This window comes from Vulpes vulpes, chromosome 5 (genome assembly GCF_048418805.1).
Source record: "Vulpes vulpes isolate BD-2025 chromosome 5, VulVul3, whole genome shotgun sequence".
In the NCBI taxonomy this organism is placed as follows: Eukaryota; Metazoa; Chordata; class Mammalia; order Carnivora; family Canidae; genus Vulpes; species Vulpes vulpes.
The window spans coordinates 2,901,213-2,928,272 of NC_132784.1; the positions used below are offsets into that span (position 1 = coordinate 2,901,213).

At 42.9% G+C, this 27,060-nt stretch overlaps 1 protein-coding gene across 1 annotated transcript; it reads left to right on the forward strand.

Annotated features, from left to right (window-relative positions):
- The first annotated feature begins 274 nt into the window (after positions 1–274).
- On the forward strand, positions 275–14,701 carry POLR2D (RNA polymerase II subunit D). Its single transcript, XM_026015704.2, has 4 exons — positions 275–429; positions 7,264–7,444; positions 13,279–13,374; positions 14,320–14,701. Exons 1-4 carry the CDS (start codon positions 357–359, stop codon positions 14,396–14,398), a joined length of 429 nt encoding a protein of 142 aa, XP_025871489.1. The 5' UTR covers positions 275–356; the 3' UTR covers positions 14,399–14,701.
- Positions 14,702–27,060: the final 12,359 nt, after the last annotated feature.

A 27,060-nucleotide genomic window follows, 5' to 3' on the forward strand; every position in this document is an offset into this window, starting at 1 on the left:
TCACAACCAACTACGAGCCACAGCCACCCTAATCAAAGTGTTTGAATAACTCAAAGCGTCGCAAGAAATTCCGCTGTACGTTTTCAGGAGCTCCCAGGGTCTGAATTTCACCTAAACTTAGGACCATTCACAGGCGCAGGGGCCGACCGCGCCGCTCCCGCAGCCTCCTCTCCGGCCACGCCCACCCGCCCGGCGGCCACGCCCACCCGCCCGTCGACCACGCCCACCCGCCCGTCGACCACGCCCATCCGCCCGCCCCGTCGGCCACGCCCACCCCGTCGGCCACGCCCCTTCCGGCGCCGAGCCCCGCGCTCCAGCACTTCCGGCGTGCGCGTGGAGCCCGGCGCGGTGAGCCGATGGCGGCCGGAGGGAGCGACCCGCGGGCGGGCGACGTCGAGGAGGATGCCTCCCAGCTCATCTTTCCCAAAGGTGGGGCTGGGGCTGCGCGGCCGCTCCCCGCTGTCCCGCGTGTTCGCCGCAGGCCTGGCGCCCCACGGACGGGCAGGGCAGGGAGGATGGGGATGTGGCGGGAGGGGGCCCCCGCGGGCCACGGTGCCTCGAGAGGGGCCGGTGGGATCCAGCCTCTGCCCTGGCGCCGTTGGCTCCTTTTTACTCGTTTAAGTCGTCTCGTGTATGTGATGAACCACCAAGTGCTGCAGGAATGGACGAGGATGAACAAAGCGCGCTCTGGGCAAAGTGTAAGGACACTTCAGTCAGCGGGCGCCGGGGTCCGGCCGGCCCGACCCGTGCAGCGCGCCAGGCTCTTTTTTTTTTTTTTTTTTTTCCTATTTTCTTTCGAGAGGGCGCGCATACGGGGTGCAGAGGCAGGGCCAGGGGACGCGGAGCTCGCGGGACTGGAGTTCGGGACTCCGGGCATGACCTGCGCCAAAGCGGGCGCTCAACCCCAGAGCCACCCGGGCAGCCCCGCGGGCCTTACCCCGGGTCACGAGCCTGCGCGAGGAGCCTGCTCTAGAGGAACAAGGACAAAATCCAGGCACGACTGCAGTAGGGAACAGGCCAGCGAGGACTGAACCCAGTTTCTGCTTGTACGGAGGTCACTGGGCGTTATAAAGGAGAACGAAGGAACGAAGGGGTAGGCCGCGTCTCCGTACATCAAGGAAGGGAAAAATTAACGCGGAAAGGGGGATTGGTGCATTTGAAACCCGTTTGAGGGTTTATGTCATTTATGTTAACGGGCGCTTAGCTCTCCCGCAGCTCTTCTCTGAACTCAGAGACAGGGTGTCGGCTGGGACAAGCCATAAACTATTAGCAACAGCTGTCAGTTCTCAGCTCAGTAGGCGCTTTATTATTTTTATTACATTTTTAAAAAATTTTTTATTTATGATAGTCACAGAGAGAGAGAGAGAGGCAGAGACACAGGCAGAGGGAGAAGCAGGCTCCATGCACTGGGAGCCCGACGTGGGATTCGATCCCAGGTCTCCAGGATCGCGCCCTGGGCCAAAGGCAGGCGCCAAACCGCTGCGCCACCCAGGGTTTCCCTTTTATTACATTTTTTAATTTGAATTAAATTTGCCGGCATGTTGGTAGGCGCTTCAAAAGGGCCGGAGTCAACCTAGGCAATTAGAAATCGTGCCAGTATTTTTGTTCATGTCCTTCTGGGCCACCTATGAGGCCCAAAAGCAGGGCTCAGAGGAGCCTGGCTAGACTTCGGTCAGAGCCTTTGTCCGAAGGCTACAAGTACAGCACATTTTTGTTGTCAGTGAACTTTCTTTGTGCAGTGAGATGTACTTTATTTGTGATTCAGAAACCGAAAATAAGCAGGAAGCTTAAGATTTTAAAATGCCATATTTTACAGGTACTGAAGAATGCAAGTAAATAGGGGAAACCGGGATCCCTGGGTGGCGCAGCGGTTTGGCGCCTGCCTTTGGCCCAGGGCGCGATCCTGGAGACCCAGGATCGAATCCCACGTCGGGCTCCTGGTGCATGGAGCCTGCTTCTCCCTCTGCCTGTGTCTCTGCGCCTCTCTCTCTCTCTGTGACTATCATGAATAAATAAATAAATAAATAATAAATACGGGAAACCTTAACAATACCCACCTGTTTTAAAATTATTGCATACACAGGAAAAAGTGAAACTCCACACCCTTTCACCCAGAGGGAGTACTGTAAACAATTAGTACTTACCGTTCCAAGCTAATTTTATGTTTATAAATAAATATTTATGTACAATTTTTTCTTTGTAAAAATGAGATTATGCAAGAGGAATGCTATAGCCTTTTAAAATTTTGATGATATATTATGTAGAACTGTCCTGGTTTTTTTGTTTTGTTTTGTTTTGTTTTTAAAGCAGCTCTAGGGGATCCCTGGGTGGCGCAGCAGTTTGGCGCCTGCCTTTGGCCCAGGGCGCGATCCTGGAGACCCGGGATCGAGTCCCACGTCGGGCTCCCTGCATGGAGCCTGCTTCTCTCTCTGCCTCTCTCTCTCTCTCTCTCTCTCTCTCTGTGTGTGTGACTATCATGAATAAATAAATAAAATCTTAAAAAAAAAAAAATAAAGCAGCTCTAGGCCCAATGTGGGGCTTGAACTCACAACCCTGAGATTGGGTGTCCCATGCTCTATGGACTGAGCCAGCCAGGTGCCCCATCCTGTTCTTTTAAAGGGTGAGAAATACTTAATGGTTTACCATAATACTATTTTTTTTTATCGGTTGATAGACATATAGGTTGCTTCCAATTTATTATTTTATTGACTCAAGGTCATATATTTCCGTAGGATAGCCTAATGAAAGTTTCAGGCATAATAAAAGTATATGTTTATTTTTTTTTTAATTTTTTATTTTTTTAAATTTTTTATTTATTTATGATAGTCAGAGAGAGAGAGAGGCAGAGACACAGTCAGAGGGAGAAGCAGGCTCCATGCACCGGGAGCCCGATGTGGGACTCGATCCCGGGTCTCCAGGATCACGCCCTGGGCGGAAGGCAGGCACCAAACTGCTGCGCCACCCAGGGATCCCATATGTTTATTTTTTTAACTCACTGGGAGATGGTCTCTTAATATATGACAAATTAAGCCAGTTTTTTGTGCTTGGGTTTTGTCTGGGTACTTTTTGTTTATTTATTTTTTTACACTCTGAAAATATTTTGATAAAAGCAGGTAACATCTGGTACATGAAAATTTTATTGAATTAGGTATAATTAGACCTTAAATTCTGTCAGTTAGCAGTGTGTCAGAGTTCAGAATATCTGTTTAACTTCTCAGCTCATATGGGGATACACAGTGATTTTTATTTATTTTTATTTTTTTATTTTTATTTTTTAAAGATTTTATTTATTTATTCATGAGAGACACAGAGAGAAGAGAGGCAGAGACACAGGCAGAGGGAGAAGCAGGCTCCTACAGGGAGCCTGGTATAGGACTCGATCCCAGGACCCAGGATCATGCCCTGAGCCAAAGGCAGAGGCTCAACCACCAAGCCACCCAGGCATCCCTGGAACCATACACTCCAATATGATCCACATTTCTCCGTTCCCTCAGCTAAAGAAATCCCCTAGAACATTTTGTACCAGAGAGAAAAATATGTAGTATGAGAAGATCATCTGAAGTTGCCACCTTTACCGTAATGGTTGTAATGGAGTGTCCTCAAGAACATTCACAGTTGAGGTACTGGCCAAGGAATATTTTTCTTTCTTACAGGAACGGGAATTAATAAATTGTGGCTATTCTTAAAATACCAGTGCAGAGGAAGAATAACATACCTGGTTTGGCTGCTTTGGTCTTTCATTGTTTGAAAGGAGTGAGAGTGATGTGTATATAGTACTTGGACATTACCGTGAGTGAGGAATGGGGGCAGGTGACTGGCCTCCTGGTGTCCTGAAAGCGCTATCCTGTTTTAACAGGTACATTTCACTTAGTACAGAAAGTGAAGCATCTTTCATTGGGCCAATTTTCCAGAAGCCTTAAAAGCATCAATAGCTGTAATAAACTTGGGAGATGATTCTTGTTAGTAACTCTGGCTTAGCCTCTTGATTTACTCTTCTTTTCTTTTCTTTCTTTTCTTTTCTTTCTTTTCTTTTCTCTCTTCTCTTCTCTTCTCTTTTTTCTTTTTTCTCTTCTCCCTCTCCTCTCCTCCCCTCCCCTCCCCTCCCCTCCCTCTTTTTTTGGCTAAGATTTTATTTATTGATGAAAGAGAGCCCACAGAGGGGGAGCAGTAGGAAGAGGAAGAAACAGAAGCAAGCCTCCTGCTGAGCAAGGAGCCTGATGCAGGGCTCCATCCCAGGACCTTGAGATTGTGACCTGAGCCAAAGGCAGATGCTTAACCAACTGAGCCACACAAGTGCCCCTGTAGCATTAATGCTACAGCCTCAGAAGCTGAGACTAATCCATTCTTTAGGTGCTTTTGCTGCTTTTTTCTCCTATCATGTCACTTGTGACTGTCACTTAGGAGATTTGGAGCCATACACTCCTTTTTTTTTTTTTTTAAGATTCTATTTATTCATGAAACACACAGAGGCAGAGGAAGAAGCTGGCTGCCTGTGGGGAGCCTGCTACAGGACTCAATCCCAGGACCCCAGGATCACAATGTGAGCTGAAGGCAGACTCTCAACCACGGAGCCACCCAGGCACCCCTGGAACCATACACTCCTAATATTTCATGTCCTCTTGATTCATTGCTCTGAAGCAGTAGTTTCTTTATTTGTACACCACTGCATCGATACAGAATGGGCAGTGACCTGCACTGGACAGGAATTAGCTCTGAGAGGTTCCTCTTGCTTAAACTCTGCTGACCTCTGGTAGAAAATAGCTTTTTTGGCCTATTAGATTTAGGAGTAATTAGAACTTTTCAAATAAAAATATTGTTCCCCTCACCCCACATACACACCCAGCCCACAGATGGTTGTGGAAACAGAGTGGAAGTTCTTGTCACCTGGCCTGAGAAAGAGGCATTACTCAGATGGTGGTATTAGTGATTTCCCAATAGTAAACATACCCATGACCCATGGAAATGCTAAATTTTAAGTAATTTTGGATTTTCCTCATTATTATTCCTCAGTGTGGGATTAGAAACATGAATTCATGTTTATGAACGGTTCCTACTGTGGAGGAACTCACTGATAAGGAACAGTCAGAAACCAATTCTAGGGACACCTGGGTGGCTCAGCAGTTGAGCGCCTGCCTTTGACTCAGAGCGTGATCCTGGAGTCTCAGGATCGAGTCCCTCATTGGGCTTCCTGCATGGAACCTGCTTCTCCCTCTGCCTGTGTCTCTGCCTCTCTCTCTGTGTCTCTCATGAATAAATAAACTTTTAAAAATAAATAAATCCAGTTTTTATTTTATTTTTAATTTTATTTATTCATGACAGACACAGAGAGAGAGGCAGAGACACAGGCAGAGGGAGAAGCAGGTTCCATGCAGGGAGCCTGACGTGGGCCTCGATCCCAGGTCTCCAGGATCATGCCCTGGGCCAAAGGCGGTGCTAAACCACTGGGCCACGGGGGCTGCCCAAATCCAGTTTTTAAAGTTTGCTCACTGGTATTCTTCCTATTCAAGAAGAGGATTATTATTATTACTTTTAAAGATTTTATTTATTCATGAGAGAGAGGCAGAGGGAAATGTAGGCTCCATGCAAGGAACCGGACGTGGGACTCGATCCCCGGACGCCCCCCGCTGCAGGATCACACCCTGGACCGAAGGTAGATGCCCGCTGCTGAGCCACCCAGGTGTCCCAAGAGGATTCTTATTATTTTAATTTTTAATCTAATATTTTAAATATTTATTTAGTAATGAGGATTATTTTTAAATGAGTATCAAGGGTGAGCCCAAATGTCCATTGGCTGATGAATGGATAAAGATGTGACACACATACACAATGGAATATGATTCAGCCATAAAGAATGAAATCTTGCCATTTGCAATAACGTAGATGGACCTAGAGTATCATGCTAAGCAAAATAAGTCAGAAAGACAAATACTGGGATCCCTGGGTGGCGCAGCGGTTTGGCGCCTGCCTTTGGCCCAGGGCGCGATCCTGGAGACCCGGGATCGAATCCCATGTCGGGCTCCCGGTGCATGGAGCCTGCTTCTCTCTCTGCCTTGTCTCTGCCTCTCTCTATATATATGACTATCATTCATAAATAAATAAATAAATAAATAAATAAATAAATAAAAGACAAATACTATGTGATTTCACTCACATGGAATTTAAGAAACAAAACAGATGAACATAGGAAGAAAAAAAGGGGGCAAACCAGAAAACAGACATTTAACTACGGAGAAAAAACTAAGGGTTGCTGGAGGGGAGGGGGGGATAAGTTAAATGGGAAATGGGTATTAAAGAGGGCACTTGTTGGGTGTCATGTGTAAATGATGAATCGCTAAATTATACACCTGAAAATAATAATATACTGTATGTTAGCTGGAATTTTTTTTTTTTTTTTTTTGTTAGCTGGAATTTAAATAAAAACTTGAAGCTAAAAAAATAAATGAGTAACAAGATTTGTGTGGTAGTGAAATCTAGAGGGTAGGGACTTTTATTTTTTATTTATTTTTTAAAGATTTTATTTATTTATTCATGAGAGACACAGAGAGAGAGAGAGGCAGAGGCAGAGGGAGAAGCAGGCACCATGCAGGGAGCCTGACATGGGGCTTGATCCCTGGTCTCCAGGATCAGGCCCTGGGCTGAAGGCAGCGCTAAACCACTGAGCCACCCGGGCTGCCCAAGGGTAGGGACAAGTCCAATACCTAGTATGTAATAGGTAGTGATTTGGGTGAATGAATAAATAACAGATTTGTACAGGTACAAAAATAGAATTTGGGATGCATTATTAATGTGTGTTTCCAAATACTTGGCCCTCCTTAAGATGTAATAATTCTTAAAGTTGAGAGTATAATATTAGTATTGTGGAACTAGATTATCAGTTCATGCAAGCTACAGAGAAATAATTGTTAGTTATGCTCTATTTTGAAAATCCTAACTGGCCTAATTAGGGTAATGATGTGTTATTATAGGATAATGATATGTCATTGTTGTGACATATCACAACACACATCCTGTGTTGTAGCACATCCAGGTTAGGTTCTTTGATGTTAGAAACTGTCTAGCTGGACTGAGCTAAGTGTTAGTATCTCATGAACTCTACTGTCCCTTGCGGTAGACTGGTCTGGATGAAGATAAAGCTGTGGGATATTGGGCCTCTGGATTTATGCAGGGACAGAAATTTGCTGTTAGTCTTGAAGGCAAAATGAACATTTAGAAGCTGCTTTTGAAGGAATACTTTGAGCTGACATTTATGCTTCTCACAAATAGAGTTTGAAACAGCGGAGACATTACTAAATTCAGAAGTTCATATGCTTCTGGAGCATCGAAAGCAACAGAATGAGAGTGCAGAGGATGAACAGGAACTTTCTGAGGTCTTCATGAAAACTTTAAATTATACAGCCCGTTTCAGCCGTTTCAAAAACAGAGAGACCATTGCCAGTGTCCGTAGGTGAGTGCTAAAAGAAAGTTTTTATTAATCCAAACTGTTGGACATCTGTGTGTAAAATGCTTTTGCTTCTACTGCCACTGCCACCACTGCTATCCCATGGTCATCATCTGTACCTCTTTTTTTCTTTTTTTCATCTGTACCTTTAATGTAAGAAAAATAATATCTGTCTGAAATTTAAAAATTGCTTATGAGATCAAAATTCTTTTTGGCCACCTTTCCACATACCTAAAATCCCAGTGGTTATCCTGCACAGTAACCACTGTTAGTTGGTTATTAGCCTTCCAGATCTTTTCCATGTATTCACATATATATTTTATATAATGTATAAAAATATATATATATATATAACACATAACAGTGTTTGTGAGTTTTTTTTAATAAAGTGGGCTTATTGTTTATTTAAAATGTCTTCAGGATCTTTATATGTAATTAAGTATAAATCAGGAGCATTCTTTCTGAATCTTTGCTGTACTTCTCAGAAGGCAGCCTTTAGCATTTTTTTCTAAGGCATTGCTTCTCAAATTGGGTAACCTGGAAAAACATGATGTACTAAGGCATATAGGAAGCCACAGGAAAAAACACATCTTCAAACATCAGTTTTATTTGATGGTAGGTGATTTAAAACACTTCTACATTAAAACAAACAGATACCAGCATATTGTTGAATAAAACAAAAAATATATGTGAATTCTGAATTAAATTACAAGACTTAAAACCTTACAGATGCAGAAAGTCATTTGAGCCTGTGCCCCCCAGGTCACCTAGGGATACTTGTGTGCTCTGCTCTGGTGAAAATGTTTGAGAAGTACTGTCCTTAGGAAAAGCAGGTATACAAAAAAAAGATGTATATACACAGATACTTTTCAGAGAGCTACTTATAATAGCCAAGGACAGGGAGAAACCATAAACATTCAACAGTAATTAAATAAATAGTGGTAAATCATTTGGTGAATATATTGTCATTCAAATTGTGGTAGAAAATGAAATCGAAAGATGTTCCCATGTTAAGTGTGCAGAAAATGAAGGTGATAAAATTGTATATGAAGAATAATCTGTTCTAAAAAGTGAATGTACGCATGGAGAAAAGATTGGAGGGAAATTTGCAGAGCTTCCGAGCAAAACTACAAACTGTTGGGCCTAGGAGATGACCTGGACAGATGAAAGTAGACTTACACATTCAGTATTTTAAACATGTTGGTTCTCCCCAAATTAATGTATACATTTAGTGCCATACTGGGATCGCCTGGGTGGCTTGGTTGAATGACTGACTCTTGATTTCAGTTAAGGTCATGATCACAGTGTCATGAGATGGAGCCCTGCATTAGGCTCTTGTAAGAATTGTCAAAAAAAAAAATTTTTTTTTTTTTTTTGAGAGAAATGAAGGGGAGAATTTGTCCTGAAAGATGTAAAACACATTAAAAACTGATAGCAATTGGGACGACTGGGTGGCTCAGTGGTTGAGCGTTTGCCTTTGGCTCAGGGTGTGATTCCGGGATCAGGTCCCACATTGGGCTCCCTGCAGGGGGCCTGCTTCTCCCTCTGCCTATATCTCTGCCTTTCTCTGTGTCTCTAATGAATAAATAAATAAAATCTTAAAAAAAAAAACTGATAGCAATTAAAGTGGTGACACTTTGGTATGAGAATAGATCAGAGGGGGCAGCCCTGGTGGCGCAGCAGTTTAGCGCCGCCTGCAGCCCGGGGTGTGATCCTGGAGACCCGGGATCGAGTCCCGCATCCGGCTCCCTGCATGGAGCCTGCTTCTCCCTCTGCCTGTGTCTCTGCCTCTCTCTTCGTTCTCTCTGAACGAATAAATGGATAAATCTTAAAAAAAAAAAAAAAAAAAAAAAAAGATCAGAGGGAAATAATTTTTTTTATAACTTAGAGAGTGAGTGAAAGCACTCAGGGTGGGGAAAGAGCAGAGGGGAGGGAGAGAGAGAATCTTAAGCAGGCTCCCCACCTAGCGTGGAGCCCACTGTGAGCTCATCTCAAGACCCTGAGTCCATGTCCTGAGTCAGAATCAAGAGTCCGAGGCATAACCAGTTAAGCCACCCAGGTACCCCTAAAGGGGAAATATTTTATTTTTTTATAAAGATTTTATTTATTTATTCATGAGATATACACAGAGAGAGAGAGAGAGAGGCAGAGACACAGGCAGAGGGAGAAGCAGGCTCCATGCAGGGAGCCTGACGTGGGACTCGATCCCAGGTCTCCGGAATCAGACCCTGGGCTGAAGGCGGCGCTAAACCGCTGAGCCTCCCGGGCTGCCCGAGGGGAAATATTTTAAAACAAAGTTCAAAACCTATACCTTATACCAAACTTAATTCCTAAGGAATTAAGGATTTGAATACAAACCATGGTGAATAAAAGTGCTTTGTGATAATATGAATGTTTGTATTATTTTGGCTGTGGTTACTAAGACTTTTAAATGAGGGGAAACTTGATTGACTAGTTGAATATAAGCTTTGTGAGAGCAGGAACTTGGTCATATTCATCACTGTGTAACCTGATTGTAGGCACTAAATATAAATAGTGAATAAATGAATTTGTATAAAAATCTTTAAACTTCCCTACATCAAGTTAAATGCCATATGCAAAATGTAAGTGTAAATAAACGGGGAAAGGATTGATAGCCTTAATTTTTTATATCCTTAATATTAAAAACTCCAACAAAGAATTAATAAAGAGATGACACCAGTTTTTAAAAATGTACAGTCTCCAATTAGAGGCTCAGTTTGAATGAGAACTTCAAATGGCTAGCTAATTCACATGAAATAATGCTCATCTTGAAGGAAATCAAAGAAATAGTAAAAGAGGTAAGTAGATTTGAAAAGATTAAACATTGAGAAACCTACATGTAATGAGTAGGGGAAATAGTATTTATTGCTAGTGGAAGTGTGTACTGGTAAAGCACTTCTAGGGCACTCTCTATCTCAAGACTCATATCCTTTGACTAGGTAATTCAACCTCTAGGAATTTATCTTTAAAACACATAGTAAGGGATCCCTGGGTGGCGCAGCGGTTTGGCGCCTGCCTTTGGCCCAGGGCGCGATCCTGGAGACCCAGGATCGAATCCCACATAGGGCTCCCGGTGCATGGAGCCTGCTTCTTCTTCTGCCTCTGTCTCTGCCTCTCTCTCTCTCTCTGTGACTATCATAAATAAATAAAAATTAAAAAAATAAAAAATAAAACACATAGTAATTGGGATGCCTGGGTAGCTCAGCAGATGAGTGCCTTTGGCTCAGGGTGTGACCCCGGGGTCCTGGGATCGAGTCCCACATTGGGCTCCCTGCATGGAGCCTGCTTCTCCCTCTGCCTCTCTCTTTCTGTGTCTCTCATGAATAAAGAAATAAAATCTTAAAAAAAAAAAACCAAAACCCACATAACATAGTAATCAATCAAGTATACACAGAAGTATACATGATGTTCAAAACATTATTAAAATGGTAAATTGGAGGGGCACCTACTGGGGTATGGGCAGCTTCTGACTCTTAGTTTAGACTCAGGTCATGATCTCGGGGTCGTGAGAATGAGGTTTGTTTTTTTTTAACTTTATTTATTTATTAATGAGAGACAAAGAGGCAGAGACACAGGCAGAGGGAGAAGCAGGCTCCATGCAGGGAGCCCGACATGGGACTTGATCCTGGGACCTCAGGAACACGCCCTGAGCGGAAGGCAGGCGCTCAACTGCGGAGCCACCCAGGCATCCCAAGAGAATGAGTCTTTTGTTGGGCTCTGCACTCAGCGGGGAGTCTGCTTGAAATTCTTTTCTTTGGGGCATCTGGGTGGCTTAGTGGATGAGCATCTGCCTTTGGCTCAGGACATGATCCCTGGATCCTGGGATCGAGTTCTGCATCTGGCTCCCTGCATGGAGCCTGCTTCTCCATCTGTCTATGTTTCTGCCTCTCTCTGTGTGTCTCATGAATGAATGAAATCTTTAAAAGAAAGAAAAGTCTTCCTTCTCTTGTAAGAAAAAGATAAATAAAATGGTGAATAATTGGGAACAGTTGAAATGTTCAACAACAGGAAATTTGGTATATAAATCCACAGTCTTGGAATGCTGTCTTCAGGGTGGAGTTATTCGTGTACTAATGTGGAAGACAACTTCTGTGTTGTTGACTGAAAGAAGGCCAATCAGAATAACATTTGTTACGATTTCTTTTGTTTATTTTATTTTACTTTATTATTTTATTTTATTTAAAGATTTTATTTATTTATTCATGAGAGACAAAGAGAGAGGCAGAGACACGGGCAGAGGGAGAAGCAGGCTCCATGCAGGAAGCCTAACGTGGGACTCAATCCCGGGACTCCAGTATCATGTCCTGGGCCGAAGGCAGGCGCCAAACCGCTGAGCCACCCAGGGATCCCCTCTTTTGTTTATTTTAATTATATCTCTCAAAAATTTTTATAAAGAGGAAGGGAAGGGGAATCTCCATGAAAATGATAATAGTTATTTCTCAGGATTTCACGTTATTTTCACCTTTTTGGTGTTTCTTTGTATTGTTTATACGTGAGCTTTTTTTTTTTTTTTTTTTTTTTTAAGATTTTATTCAGTTATTCATGAGAGACACAGAGAGTGAGAAAGAGGCAGAGATCCAGGCAGAGGGAGAAGCAGGCTCCATGCAGAGAGCCTGATGCGGGGCCTGATGGGACTTCAGGATCACGGCCTGGGCTGAAGGAAGGTGCTAAACCCCTGAGCCACCCAGGGATCCCTGAGCATAAGTTCATTTAATAACAAATCCCTCCACACAGATATATACACTATTTTATAAATTTCCCATGTTAGTAAGTTTACAATATTAAATACATTAAGATAGCTTTTACTGAGTGACAAAGTTATGAAACAATGTGTGAGTTTATATTCTAAAACAAAAGTATTTGGAATGGTACACTAAGATAATAACATTAATTTTGTTTAGGTAATGATATGGGTAGCTTTTCTTTTTCTGTTCTGTGTTTTCAGAATTTTGTATGATAACTACAATGCTTATAATAGAATAATCACAGTAAATGTTTTGTTTCTGAACAGATAATTAAGGTCTCTGAAACCAGATTTACTGTGGATGAACTCTTATTTTAAGAGCTAAATGTGTAAGAAGGCAAGATAAGATTTGACAGTGTTTTAGACAATTTGAACTAGAATAGAAGTGCATTTAAAATAAGATGCAAAAATAAAAGAAGATGCAGTTTACACAAATATTTGTACAAAGTAAGGTATGCCTATATTTATTCTGTAGGTAAGTTCATAAGATTTTATTTATTTATTTGACAGGGAGAGAAAACACAAGCAGGGGGAGTAACAGGCAGAGGGAGAAGGAGAAGCAGGAGTCCCACTGAGCAAGGGAGCCTACTGTGGGGCTCCATCCAGGACTCTGGGATCATGATCTGAGCTGAAGGCAGACGCTTAATCAACTTTTAGATAAGTTTAAGAGAATTTCCTCCCAAGTCAAAATACACAAACATCATGTATTTGTAATAAAATTAATGATGAAAGAAGCAAGGTACATTGGTAAAAGCAGAGAACAGCAAAATAAATTCTTGGGGAAGGTTGTACAGTCCGTAAATTACATAGTAATTTTTCAAAAGTTAAAATGGGTTCTCAGGCCTGATGTGCTCTGATTGCTTTTGTGTCTGCCTGATTTCATTGTAACTTTGTGTTCTCCAAGAATAGGAACAGGAAGTGAATTTAAAGTAGATTTTGCAGCCAAGCTTAACCATGTAGAAATAATTGGAAGTGCTTTATTTTTTTTTTTCATACTTGTTAACTACCTTTCATTCTCTTTTCCTACTCATCATTCTTTGATTTTGTTTGTTTTGATTTTCTTCACCATGATCAGCTTGTTGCTCCAGAAGAAGCTTCATAAGTTTGAGTTGGCCTGTTTGGCCAACCTTTGCCCAGAGACTGCTGAGGAGTCAAAGGCACTGATACCAAGGTAAGCACCGCTGTGCTGAGTTCTGTGTATAAGATTCCTACCAGTAGAATCACTTTGTCTAAAAAGTATGTACTTTTAAAATCGGGACAGATAGCACCAACAGGGTGTGAATGTGATTTGTAGCCATGCCAGCTGTTAGCAGAAATGTGGACCAGCTGAATCTCTCACATTGGTGGTAGGAGTGCAAATTAGTACAGTCACTTTGGAGAGCAGTTTGGCTACATGTAGTAAAGTTAAAGATGATTATACCCTGTTATCTAAAAATCCATTCCTGGGGACATGCCTAAAAGCAGCTCATACCATTCTATAAGGAGGCATGTATTCTAATGTTCATTACTGCAGTGTTAGTGCTAACAGAAGCTTGACAGTCAGTAAACGAGAGGATGGATAAATCATTTATGTAGCAGTGCAAAAATTAATGAACTGGAACAATATGGGGTAATAACTAATACCAGAATCAATTTGGAGTGAAAAAATTGCAGAAGGATAAATGTATTACAATGTCATTTCTTAAAAGTTTGAAAACAGTGCTGCATATGGCTTGTAGATACCTTTATATATGTATATAATAATAAGTTTAAAAATATGTATAGGAATGATAAATACAAATGCAGGATAATGGTTATTAATTCTGGGTAAGGTATTGCAATGGGGGAGCATACACAGAGCCATTAATTTATTCCTGTTGTGTTTATTAAAGAAATCTAAATCAAGCAGGGGTAGCTGTTAGGGTTAACATATTTTTATACTTTCTTAAAATCTTTGAAACACTTCATATGTGTTTAAAAGGAATGGCAGAAATAAAGCTGAAGGTAGAGGTGTCAGTGTTTAGAGGTAAATGGAGAAGTGTGTAAGTGGTGCTCAAAGATGAGCATGTGTTCAGAAGAGCATAGGGAACATTGTCAATTCCTGAGATACTCATTTCTTTTGGTTTTCTTCTTGTAGCTTGGAGGGGCGGTTTGAAGATGAGGAGCTACAGCAGATTCTTGATGATATCCAGACCAAGCGCAGCTTTCAATATTAGTCTCCAAATATCGCTCCACTGCTGAGGGAACTGTGTCCCAAGCCCATCACCACGGACCAGGTGTCTGGAGCTGACTTACACGGAAATACTGTTGCAGAAGACAGTTGGGCTTCCTTTGGCTTGAACAAATCAGCTTGGTCTCTGTTTAGGTTGCTGTTTAGACTTAGCTCCTAGACCATGGTAACCTGGCCTTCCCTCTTGGAGGGGGAGGCGTGAGGGCTGATGCGCACATAAGCTACACTAGTGACTACCTTCTACCACAGTTTTGGCACCTGTGTTATTTTTAAATTGTTTTTGTTTTAAGGTTGTGTTTGGCTTTGTTTTTTTTGTTTGTTTGTTTGTCTGTTTTGTTTTGTTTTGTTTTGAGTAGTCTCTCCCCCCAGTGTGGGGCTTGAGCTTATTACCCCCAAGGCCAAGAGTTGCAGGCTCCACTGACTGAGCCATTCAAGCACCCCTTTTCTTTAAGATTTTAGTTTTTTAGCCCCTGTGTTAATTTGATTCCTAAGATCTCATTTTTTAATTTCAGCGTATTTGTAGTTTTTGAAACTACAGGAAACGACAGTCTTACCTCAATGCAAAAGAAAGAATTAAGGGGCCCTTGGCTGATTCAGTTGGTAGAGCATGTGACTCTTGATCTCAGGGTGGTGAGTTCAAGCCCCATATTGGGCTTGGTGCCTACTTTAAAGAAACAAGGAAGGAACCCCAAATATAAACGCAAAAGGAAGAATTAAACCAGACGTGTACCATCATCTGAAATTCTTACAGAAAGGATGATGGCGTTAATGACTGAGACAGCATTGGCATCATTGTATTTAACCCAGAAGTCAAGGAAGAAGCTCACCAGGGAAAGTAGTTATACCTGAAGATAACTACCAAACATGGGGGGCTCGTAGCCTTGGGGTTGATCAGTACTGGGCCTTTTTTCTTGACTGTTGAAGGATGTAGATTTGGAGGCAGTGGTTCTAAACCACTATTTTCTCACTCTGAGGTTAAGATTTTTTTTTTTTTCCTTCATGGGCCAGACTTGAGGGTCTGAACATTTTGAAACTCCTGTATGGGGCGTCCAGTCCAAACTCTGTCATGCAACTCAGCAGCAGGTGATATCTCATGGGGTGATTGGGAAGGAGGGAGCCTGCCCCTTCCTGAGCCACTACAGTGAAGTCACTCGATGTAAAGCTAGTTGGGGGAAACTCTTTGATAAATACTCTAGGGATCCCTGGGTGGCTCAGCGGTTTGGTGTCCACCTTTGGCCTAGGGTGTGATCCTGGAGACCCAGGATCGGGTCCCACATGGGGCTCCCTGTGTGGAGCCTGCTTCTCCCTCTGCCTGTGTCTCTGCCTCTCTGTGTGTCTCTCATGAATAAATAAATAAAACCTTTAAAAAAAAAAAAACTTAAAAAAAAATAACTCTAGCTTTCTATCATAGCCAATGAAGTTTATTCAAGGCACGATCGTTGCTGATTAAAAGAAAAAAAATAGCTAAACATTCTAGCTTTGATTATGCTGAGAGGAACTATGCCTATTTTCTTCACAATTTGTAGATTTTTCTTTGGAGCACTTTTTGGCTCCAAATGAATACATGATGTAAAAAAAAAAAAAAGAAAGAAAGAAAGAAAGATTGGAGGAACAAAAAGTTAGCTTTGTTTCCTTTTTTTTAAAAGTAGGTTTCACACCCAATGTAGGTCTCAAGACCCAGAGATCAAGAATCATATGCTCTACTGACCGAGCCTGCTAGAAGCACCAACAAAATTAGCTTTAAAAGTTAAGATAGTTTGGGGCAACTGGCTGGCTCAGTCAGTAGAGCGTATGACTCTTGATCTTGGGGTGGTGAATTCAAGACCCACACTGGGTGTGGAGCTTACTTGAAAGTAAAAATAAATAGGGCGGGGCACTGGGTGGCTCAGTCCATTAAATGTCTGCCTTTAGCTCACGTCATGATCCCAGGATCCTGGGATTAAGCTCCACGTTGGGCTCCCTGCGTGGTGGGGTGTTTGTTTCTCCTCCCTTTGCTCCTTCCTCCCATTTTGTGCTCTCTCTCACCCAAATAAATAAATGAAACCTTTGGGAAAAATTGATAGGTTGATATCTGCTGGGTAAGGCAAAAACAAACTTTTAAAAAATTCTTTTGGGGGCAGCCCCCCAAAAAATTCTTTTGGGGTGGCTCAGCAGTTTAGCGCCACCTTTAGCCCAGGGCGTGATCCTGGAGACCTGGGATCGAGTCCCACATCAGGCTCCCTGCATGGAGCCTGCTCCTCCCTCTGCCTGTGTCTCTGCCTCTCTCTGTGTCTCATGAATAAATAAAATCTTTAAAAAAAAAAAAAATTCTTTTGACTTCTGAAATGACATGGTTTCTAAGTCACCAATATTCTTGGTCATTATTTGAAGGAAATAATCTTTTAATTTTAGGGCAGTCTCACTTCTTTGAGATTCATCAGTGTTCAGAGTTCTAAAATGTGGATAATAAATATCTATTCTGTAGATATTTTCAGAAGATTACTAAAGAGAGCCTGTTAGTGTCTGACATGTATTATTCTCCTTTTTCTTTTTCTTTCTTTCTTTTTTTTTTAATTCTCCGTTATCTTTAAATCAAAGTTTGAGGGCCGCCTGGGTGGCTCAGTCAGCTAAACATCTGCCTTCAGCTCAGGTCATGATTTCAGGGTCCTGCTCAGCGAGGAGTCTGCTTCTCCCTCTCCTGCCCCTTCACTCGTTTTCTCTGTTAAATAAATAAAATCCTTAGGCAGGGAAAACCCTCTTCAGAAAGCAAAATTAACTGGAAGAAACTTTTCTTGAAAATTGACATTCTGGTTTAATGAATATTCAACTTAAGGCTTGAAGAAGCATCACTGAATAGAGTCTGAGTAGCACAAGCCATTCTTAAACATTAATGTTTTAAGCTTATTTATAAAACCACTGACACCTACATAGACTTGCATGTGAATGATCATTGTAGTATCTTTTGTTTATTTTTTTATTTATGATAGTCACAGAGAGAGAGAGGCAGAGACATAGGCAGAGGGAGAAGCAGGCTCCATGCACCGGGAGCCGGACGTGGGACTCAATCCCGGGTCTCCAGGATCGTGCCCTGGGCCAAAGGCAGGCGCCAAACCGCTGCACCACCCAGGGATCCCTGATCATTGTAGTATTATAATAGCCAGTAACGGATCAGTCTGCATGCCCACCAACTGGTGAATTAATAAACAAAATACATATTCCAAATAGCAGAATACTATTCAGCAATAAAAAAAGGAAAACATCAAGGCAAAATTGCTGAAGCCTGCAGGATATGCCAGTGGTACGACATTTCAATTTTTATTATGAAAAATTTAAACAGGGAAGCTCAAAAGACCAGTACTTTAATCACCTATCTGCTCATCACCTACATTTAACAGATAATATTTGCTTCACCTCTATTTTTGCTAAGATGCAGTTGAAAGCAGCTCGACACTTGATTGAAATACTTAAGCATGCGTTTTAAAAAATACTTTATTTGTAAGTAGCATTATTGCACTTGGGAACATTGACCAGAATTGCCTCATCCCTAATACTCAGTTCATATTTAAATTTTCCTGCGGGGAGTTATGAGCCAAAGGTCAGACCAGCGTTGGTATAATTTTTGTGTGTGTGTGTGTTGGTATAATTTAGAATGAAAGCAGTTATCAAAAACAAAAACAAAAACAAAACAAAACCAAAAAAAAAGCAGTTATCATCAAGGATCTAAACTGCATGGGATCCCTGGGTGGCTCCGCGGTTTAGCGCCTGCCTTTGGCTCGGGGCGCAATCCTGGAGTCCTGGGATCGAGTCCTGCATCGGGCTCCTGGCATGGAGCCTGCTTCTCCCTCTGCCTGTGTCTCTGCCTCTCTGTCTATCATGAACAAATAAATCTTTTTTTAAAAAAAAAAAAGGATCTAAACTGACACTTGTGAAAAATAGACATGTGGTCACTGCCGTTATATTGCTGTAAGGAACCTTGACAGGACAAAAATACCTGTATGCAGGCTTGGATAAAAACAAACAAGGTAGATCTCGGGTGCCAGTAGCACTTGATAGTAACACGTCTGCAGTCTTCCTTGATCGTCACCAGGAGTGCAGGTGGGTGGACTAGAAGCAGAAGGTGGTGAATGGTAGCAGAGAAGCAGGTCTGTGTGCCACTGAATCTTAGGACTAGGGTTACGTGCAACTCCTTTCACTTTGCACAGCACTGAGTAGGCACTTAATAGTAAATGCTGAGTAAATAGCCCCTATTTTGAGAAAGGTCAGTGTGGAGCTTCAAGGAGAGGCAAGAATGTACCAGAGTGAGAAAATCAGAGGGTTCCATGAGTTAGGGTGGTGGGCAAGCAGCCCAGAATATACCTGGCAGCTTTGAATGACAAGCCAAAGGTGTCATTCTCTGCCCTGTCCAACATGGGAGATAATAGCCACATGCAGCTATTGAGCACTTCAGCCTGGTGAGACTCAGGAACAGCATTTTATTTATTTTTTTTTTTAAGATTTTATTTATTCATGAGAGACACAGAGAGGTAGAGACACAGGCAGAGGGAGAAGCAGGCTCCATGCAGGGAGCCCGATGTGGGACTCGATCCCGGGACTCCAGGATCAGGCCCTGGGCCAAAGGCAGGCGCTAAACCGCTGAGCCACCCAGGGATCCCCAGTTTTACTCAATTTAAATTAAAAAAATTAAATAGTTACTAGTGGCCTGTGGTTACTGGATTGGACAACCCAGCTCTCAGCTACCAACACAGCTGTCCTGCAGGCCACTGAAAGAAGGATTTCAGGTAGATTAACTGTTGACAAAAGCAGCAGTAATCATAGGACCGTTAATCACAATTTGGAGTTTAATCATGTATATCATTTTCTATACATTACAGAGTTTTTTGGTGTAATACAAGTTGTGCTTTTGAAAATCTACCTTGGGGGCAGCCCCAGTGGCGCAGCGGTTTAGTGCCGCCTGCAGCCTGGGGTGTGATCCTGGAGTCCCGGGATTGAGTCCCGCATCGGGCTTCCTGCATGGGGCCTGCTTCTCCCTCGGCCTGTGTCTCTGCCTCTCTCTCGCTTTCTCTGAATGAATAAATAAATCTTTAAAAAAAAAAAAAAAAAAAGAAAGAAAATCTACCTTGGGGTGCCCGGGTGGCTCAGTTGGTTATGCATCTGACTTTGGGTCAGGGCAGGATCCCGGGCAGTCCTGGGATCAAACTCCCCCTGGTTGTGCTCTGCACTCAATGGGGAGTCTGCTTCTCCCTCTCCCTCTGTCCCCCGTGCTCTGTCTCTCAAAATCTTTAAAAATAAAATTCTGCCTGAAAAAAAAAATCTGCCTGTACTACTAATGCTTGTAGACAAAACGATGAAAGTGATTTTAAGGAAACATTTGGCAATAGTGAAGGTGAATATTTCATCTTTTGGTAAGAACCACTTTTCCTAATTCATTTTGCCTTTTCAGCGGGCTGGTAACTTATGCTGAACTTAAAAGTCAAGATGTGGACAGCCTTGGGTGGCTCCGTGGTTTGGTGCCGCCTTCAGCCCAGGGCATGATCCTGGAGACCCTGAATGGAGTCCCACATCGGGCTCCCGGCATGGGGCCTGCTTCTCCCTCTGCCTGTGTCTCTGCCTCTCTCTGTGTGTGTGTCTCTCATAAATAAATAAAATCTTAAAAAATAAAGTCAAGATGTTATCACCTTCTACGGTTTCCAGTACTCATATTTTGTAATTCTAATAAATGTGTCCCAAGGGCAGGATACTTCCAGTTTCACGACTGGTATCTTTTAGTAAGTTCTACCTCTATCTCCGAAGCCACATCAACACCATCTGGTGGCCATGCACGTCTTAAATACGTTCTTGTGGAGAGCTTGTAAAATGAACTTAACATTTCTCCATATGCAAAAGCAACTGGACGTCACAAGTTCTTGGAAAACAGTACTTTCTAAACTTAGAAGAAATAAAAAACACGGACAGACTTGATGTAAGAATTTAAAATTACAGGACACCTAGGTGGTGCAGTTGAGCATCCAACTCTTGGTTTCTGCTCAGATCTTAATCTCAGGATTGTGAGATTGGGTCCCGTGTTGGCCTGGGTGTTGGGCTCTTTGTTCAGTGGAGTCAGCTTGAGAGTCTCTCTTCTCCCTTTGCCCCTCCCATTTCTGCTCTCTCTCTAAAGTGATAAATCATTAAAGTTAGAATCACTAACTTCAGGCAATCAACAGACTAATAAAGTTTATACCAGAGAACATAGGCAGCGTGAAGATATTTTATAGAGGTTTCATTTTTTAAGTTTTTTTTTTTTTTTAGGGGCACCTCGGTAGCTCAGTCAGTTAAGTAGCTGCCTTTGGCTCAGGTGATGATCCCAGGGTCTTGGGATTGGGCTTCTCATTGAGCTCCCCACTCAATGGGCAGCCTGATCTCCCTCTCCACCACTTGACTTGTGCTCTCTCACACATGCCCTCTCCCCAAAAAATAAAATCTTGGGAGTCTGGATGGCTCAGTGGTTGAGCGTCTGCCTTTGGCTTAGGGCATGATCCTGTTCCAGGGATAGAGTCCCACGCTGGTGCGAGGATCCTGCGTCTTCTCTCTGCCTCTCTCTCTGTCTCTCATAAATGAATGAATGAATGAATGAATGAATGAATGAATAAATAAATAATAAAATCCTTTAAAAAAATTTGGAAGGAAAAAAAAAATACAAAGTGTAATGGCCCAAAGGTGGGAAGGAGCTTGGGAGAAATAGGAAAAGGTAGTGGGGGGCGCCTGAGTAGCTCAGTTGACTGAGTGTCTACCTTTGGCTCAGGTCATGATCCTGGGGTCCTGGGATCGAGCCCCATGTCTGGCTCCCTGCTCAGCAGAGAGTCTGCTTCTCCCTCTCCCTCCACCTCTCCCCATGCTTGTGCTCTCTCTCTCAATAAATAAATAAAATCTTTAAAAAAAAAAAAAAAAAGAAAGAAAAGGTAGTGGACCTGAGGGCGGTGTATGGCTGTATAGGGAAGGGTTGTAGGGCCCTATGTGAAGGGGGAGGCTTTGGAGAGGGAGCTGGCAGGGGAGACAGGCTGGGGGGTCAAGAGGATTGGAGGTGGAAGGAACTTGTGTATGTTTATGTGTCAATGGGGCTGACCCAGGGGGACTGAAAAATTTGCCATGTGGGATAGAAGAGACATGCAATGGCAAAGTTTACATAGAGGAAAAAGAAACAGGGTCCAGTGGCTAAGTGGAGGAGAGGCACAGTATGAGGATAGAGTTTATATATTTTTGTACGAAGGAAGGCGGAGAATGTGCACACACAAAGCAGGCATGTACGCTAGTAGATTTGGTCCTGTGGAGACAGTGTCACCAAGTTCACTAAACTGCAGATATAAGGAACCTCATGGTTGGGTGAGGGGAGGTGGAGGTGGTGTTCTCAGATGAGGGAAGAGGATCATAGGTTGTATAAACAAAAGCATCCCCCAAAATGGGTTGAGTACCATAAAAATGTTCATACATCTGACCTAGTGATTCTGTTTCTGGAAATTGTATACCAAATATCTGGAACACCAAAAAAGCTGTCGGGAGCTGATTCATTTTCCAAGAGAGAAATAGTATGGTATGTCATGGAATATTTCTCACCTATTAAACAGGTGAGCTTTTTTTCAGAAGCTAAATTGCTTACAACCAAAATATTTTGATTTAGATAGACATTAAGGACATTATGCTACGTGAAATACCAGAGAAAGTCAAATACCATATAATCTCACTTATATGTGGATTCTAAAAAACCCAACGTTGGGATGCCTGGGTAGCTCAGTGGCTGAGCATCTGCCTTCAGCTCGGGTTGTGATCCTGGGATCCGGGATTGAGTCCCACGTTGGCCTCCTGCGGGAAGCCTGCTTCTCCCTCTACCTATGTCTCTGCCTCTCTGTCTCTCATGAATAAATAAATAAATCTTAAAAAAAAAAAATAAGGCCTGGGGATATAATACACAGCAGGGTGACCATAGTTAATAATACCATATTGTAGGTGCACCTGGGTGGCTCAGTTGATTAAGCACCAGGTTTCTGGTTTGGGCTCAGGTCATGATCTCATGGGTCGTGGGACAAAGTATGTGTCAGGCCCTGCAGTCAGGGAGGAGTCTGCTTGAAGCTTCTCTGCCCTGCCTCTCCTCCATTCCTGTGCCCTCTCTCTCTAAAATAAATAAATTGTTGAAAAAGATAATACTATATTGTATGATTAAAAGTTGCCGAGAGTAGATCTTGAAAGTTGTCACCACTGGAAAAAAAACTGTAACTATGTGAGGTCATGGATGTGGTTACCATTTCACTATGTATGTATATATATTTATATATGCACACATAATATATATGTACAATTATATATATAATCATTAATACAGTATTATATGTCAGTTACCTCAATAAGGCTGGAAAATACATAAAAGTTAAAAAATTTTTGATTTTGGAAAAAAAATTTTTTTTATTTTGGGACACGTGGTTGGCTCCACTGGAGGAGCATGAACTTTTTTTTAAAAGACTTTATTTATGGGGATCCCTGGGTGGCGCAGTGGTTTGGCGCCTGCCTTTGGCCCAGGGCGCAATCCTGGAGACCCGGGATCGAATCCCACGTTGGGCTCCTGGTGCATGGAGCCTGCTTCTCCCTCTGCCTGTGTCTCTGCCTCTCTCTCTCTCTCTATCATAAATTAAAAAAATATTTAAAAAAATAAATAAAAGGTAAAAGACTTTATTTATTCATGAGAGACAGAGGGAAAAGCAGGCTCCACACAGGGAACCCGATGTGGGACTTGATCCCAGGACTCCAAGATTATGTCCTGGGCCAAAGGCAGGCACTAAACCACTGAGCCACCCAGGCTTCCCAGAGCATGAACTCTCCATCTTGAGGTTGTGAGTTGGAGATCCATGTTGAGTGTGGTACCTACTTAAAAAAATTTTTTTTTTATTTGACTTAAAGTAAAAATTAGATAGTTGAGTAAACATACAAAAGGGGGTAAACATTTGTACTTCCAAAAGGAACGCTTAAGAACTGAACTTGCCTTCTCCTTCAGCTTAGACAGGAAAGTGCCAAATGCTCAGTTCTGTTCCCTTCACCCACAAGGGAACTCTGGATGTCACCCCTGCTGACCCCTGCCTACCAGGCCTGCACTCACCTGGACAGACTGGAGCAAAGGGCTCAGCCCCCTCCTCTGATACCAAACCAGCCCTTGGGCTCTCTGAATACTAAAAACTGACAGGCCAAAGGAGAGTTCCAAGCAAGGCTTTGTTGGAGTTTATGCTCCCGCACAAGGGAAGCAACGCAGGGGAGTCCTCAGGCTGGCTCCCACGCCCTGGGCTGAAGGCGCTAAACTGCTGGGCCACGCGGGCCCACACAGGGTTTAGCATCTATTTGCATTTCAGAATCCTATGAGGGGGCTGGCAGTTGTAATATGCGGCTGTCAAGTGGGAGAACAAAACCGTTAGCGGGTCCTGTTCTTGGTGCAGAAAATGGGCTGGTTTAAACAATCATCATCAAAGCTTGCCTCCCTATAGAAGATTGCACAGAGGCAGCTGTCCGCAAAACCGGGATTCTGGCTCGACTCTTGTCGGACCTCACAGTTTTTCAGTTTTTCAAACTTGCTTCTGCCAGTTTCTGATTTTCGATGAATGTGTGTGTGTGTGTGTGTGTGTGTGTGTTTAAGATTTTATTTATTTATTTGGGGGAAGAAGGGCAGAGAGAGAGAGAATCCCAAGCCACTCTGCACTGAGCTGGATGCAGAGCTTGATCTCCCAACCCTGAGATCATAACCTAAGCTGAAATCAAGAATCTGATGCTTAACTGCTGCCCAGGTGCCCCTCGATGAGCAGGGGTGGTTTTCAAAATATTTAACGACTTAGGGGCCATTGACATTCGTGCAGCCTGACATTAAGTCTCTAATTGCCAGATCAGCGTAAGGTCCTGGGCAGATGGGAGTGGTCAGAAGTTACTTAGATATTTAGGGGATCCCTGGGTGGCTCAGCGGTTTAGCACCTGCCTTTGGCCCAGGGCGCGATCCTGGAGTCCCCGGATCGAGTCCCACGTCAGGCTCCCGGCATGGAGCCTGCTTCTGCCTCCTCCTGTGTCTCTGCCCCCCTCTCTCTCTATGTCTATCATAAATAAATCTTTAAAAAAAAAAAAAAAGATATTTAAATATTTTAGTAACTGGTCTGGGCCTGGGGTACTACCCAGCTGAATCTCCTCTTTTCTTTCTCTCACACACAGGTGTATACACAGGTCCTGGAACTCCCAAGGTTTATTTGCGTTCGAATAGAGAAGGAGCCAGTCCAGGTATTTGTGGCTAAGCACTGTTAAGTGTTTTATATAACTTATTGAAACTTCGAGAACTTTTAAAACACCATAAGGCCCTTATGCTCTTCTACTCTCTAATACTTTTTTTAAATTTTTATTTATTTATGATAGTCACAGAGAGAGGCAGAGACATAGGTAGAGGGAGAAGCAGGCTCCATGCACCGGGAGCCCGACGTGGGATTCGATCCCAGGTCTCCAGGATCGCGCCCTGGGCCAAAGGCAGGCGCCAAACCACTGTGCCACCCAGGGATCCCTCTCTAATACTTTTATATATAACCTTATCAACATCAGGTCATTTATTCATTCAACACATGTTACTGAGTGCCCAGCATATGAAGTTGGGATTAAAGAAAGAGAGCAAGATAAGGTTTCAGTTCTCCTGGAGCCTGCGTTCTAGTGGGGAGAGACAAGAAAAAACCAGCTACGTAGATTAGCCTGGGAGCAAGTGCTGTACTAGATGCAATGCTTGGTGATGGCCTTTTTCAGAAGATGCTATTTGAGCTGCCAAGGATAGGAAAATCTGGGAGAGGGTATCCCTGGGTGGCTCAGTGGTTTAGCGCCTGCCTTCGGCCCAGGGCGTGATCCTGGGGTCCTGGGATCAAGTCCTGCGTCAGGCTTTCTGCAGCATGGAGCCTGTTTTTCCCTCTGCCTGTGTCTCTGCTTCTCTCTCTCTCAGTGTCTCTCATGAATAAATAAATACAATCTTTAAAAAAAAAAAAAAAAGAACAAGAAAAGGGGAAAAAAAAAAAAAGGAAAATCTGGGAGGGGGCTGGGGAGAATTCCAGATTAGGAGAGAATGCTAAACATAAAGGCATGGATGGGGGTGGGGGTGTGGGTACAGAGAAAACAAGCTGAAATGGCTGGAGCTTTGTAAATCAGGGACAAATTTAGGAGCTGAGATTGCAGATGTAAGCAGACCTGGATTACAGACCCAGGGGTTTGGATTTTATACTCTGCACGTTGGGAAGCTACTAGGAGGTTTTAAGTAAGAAAGAAAGAAGATCTGATTTTTGTTTCAAACAGGTCGTTCTGGCAGCAGTGTAGAGAACTAGAATTAGGTGGGAGGGGAAACCTGGAAAAAGGGAAGTGGGGACATAGGAGATTGTGCAAAGGTTCACACAAACGTGGCTTGGACTAGAGCAAGGGTCAACAAACTTCTATAAAGGGTCAGAGAAAAAAAGGGTCAGAGTATTTCAGGCTTTGCGGATTACATATGTTCTCTGTCACATATTGTTAGTCTTTCTTTCTTTCTTTCTTTCTTTCTTTCTTTCTTTCTTTCTTTCTTTCTTTCTTTCTTTTCTTTCTTTCTCCCTTAAAATGTAAAGCTATTTTTAACTAGACTGCAGGAACAGTCTGCCTATATCTGGACTAAAATGATACCTGTAGGGGAAGAAAAATTTTTCCTTTACCCTTTTGGCTGGCCTCTTAATTAAATTAACAGAAGACAGATTAACAAGAGAAAAATGAATTTAATTACATATGTAAAGGAGCCCCATAAGAATCTGAGATCCACACAGGGCAGGGCACTAGCTGGCTCAGTAAGTAAAGTATGCACTCTTAATCTTAGGGTCCTGAGTTCAAACCCTACATTGGGCATAGGGCCATTTAAAGTTTTTATTTTTTATTTTATTTATTCATGAGACACACACAGAAACAGGCAGAGACACAGGCAGAGGGAGAAGCAGGCTCCCTGTGGGGGAGCCTGATGCAGGACTCAATCCCAGAACCCCAGGATCACAACCTGAGCCAAAGGCAGATGCTCAACCACTGAGCCAACCAGATGCCCCAGGCATAGAGCCATTAAAAAAAAAAAATTAGGGGATCTCTGGGTGGCTCAGTGGTTTAGCGCCTCCCTTTGGCCCAGGGCGCGATCCTGGAGAACCGGGATTGAGTCCCATGTCGGGCTCCCAGCATGGAGCCTGCTTCTCCCTCTGCCTGTGTCTCTGCCTCTCTCTCTATGTCTATCATAAATAAATAAATAAATAGATAGATAAATAAATAAATAATAAATAAATCTTAAAAAAAAAAAGAAAAAAATTAGACCCACAGTCAGGCAGCTTAGACTTATATGCCATCCTGAACTAAGGAGAAGAGGGTAGAGGTAGGTCTTCAACTTCTAAGGGAGAGAAGACAATTTATGGGAAGATGGGGACCGCTGAGCCACGCACAGATCCCCTCAACTTCTTAAATTTAAAGACCAAATTGGGGATGCCTAATGGCTCAGTGGTTGAGCATCTACCTTCTGCCCAGGGCATGATCCTAGAGTTCTGCGATCAGGTCCCACATTAGGCTCCCTGCATGGAGCCTGCTCCCTCTGCCTCTCTCTCCCTCTCTCTGTGTCTCTCATGAATAAATAAATTAAATCTTAAAAAAAAA

What these genes read in the sequence shown, in the direction of transcription:
- POLR2D (XM_026015704.2), top strand. Translation starts at nt 357, where the DNA reads ATGGCGGCCGGAGGGAGCGACCCGCGGGCGGGCGACGTCGAGGAGGAT. An exon ending in ACCATTGCCAGTGTCCGTAG is followed by an intron (nt 7,445 to 13,278) that starts GTGAGTGCTAAA and finishes CACCATGATCAG; the next exon opens with CTTGTTGCTCCAGAAGAAGC. An exon ending in TCAAAGGCACTGATACCAAG is followed by an intron (nt 13,375 to 14,319) that starts GTAAGCACCGCT and finishes TTCTTCTTGTAG; the next exon opens with CTTGGAGGGGCGGTTTGAAG.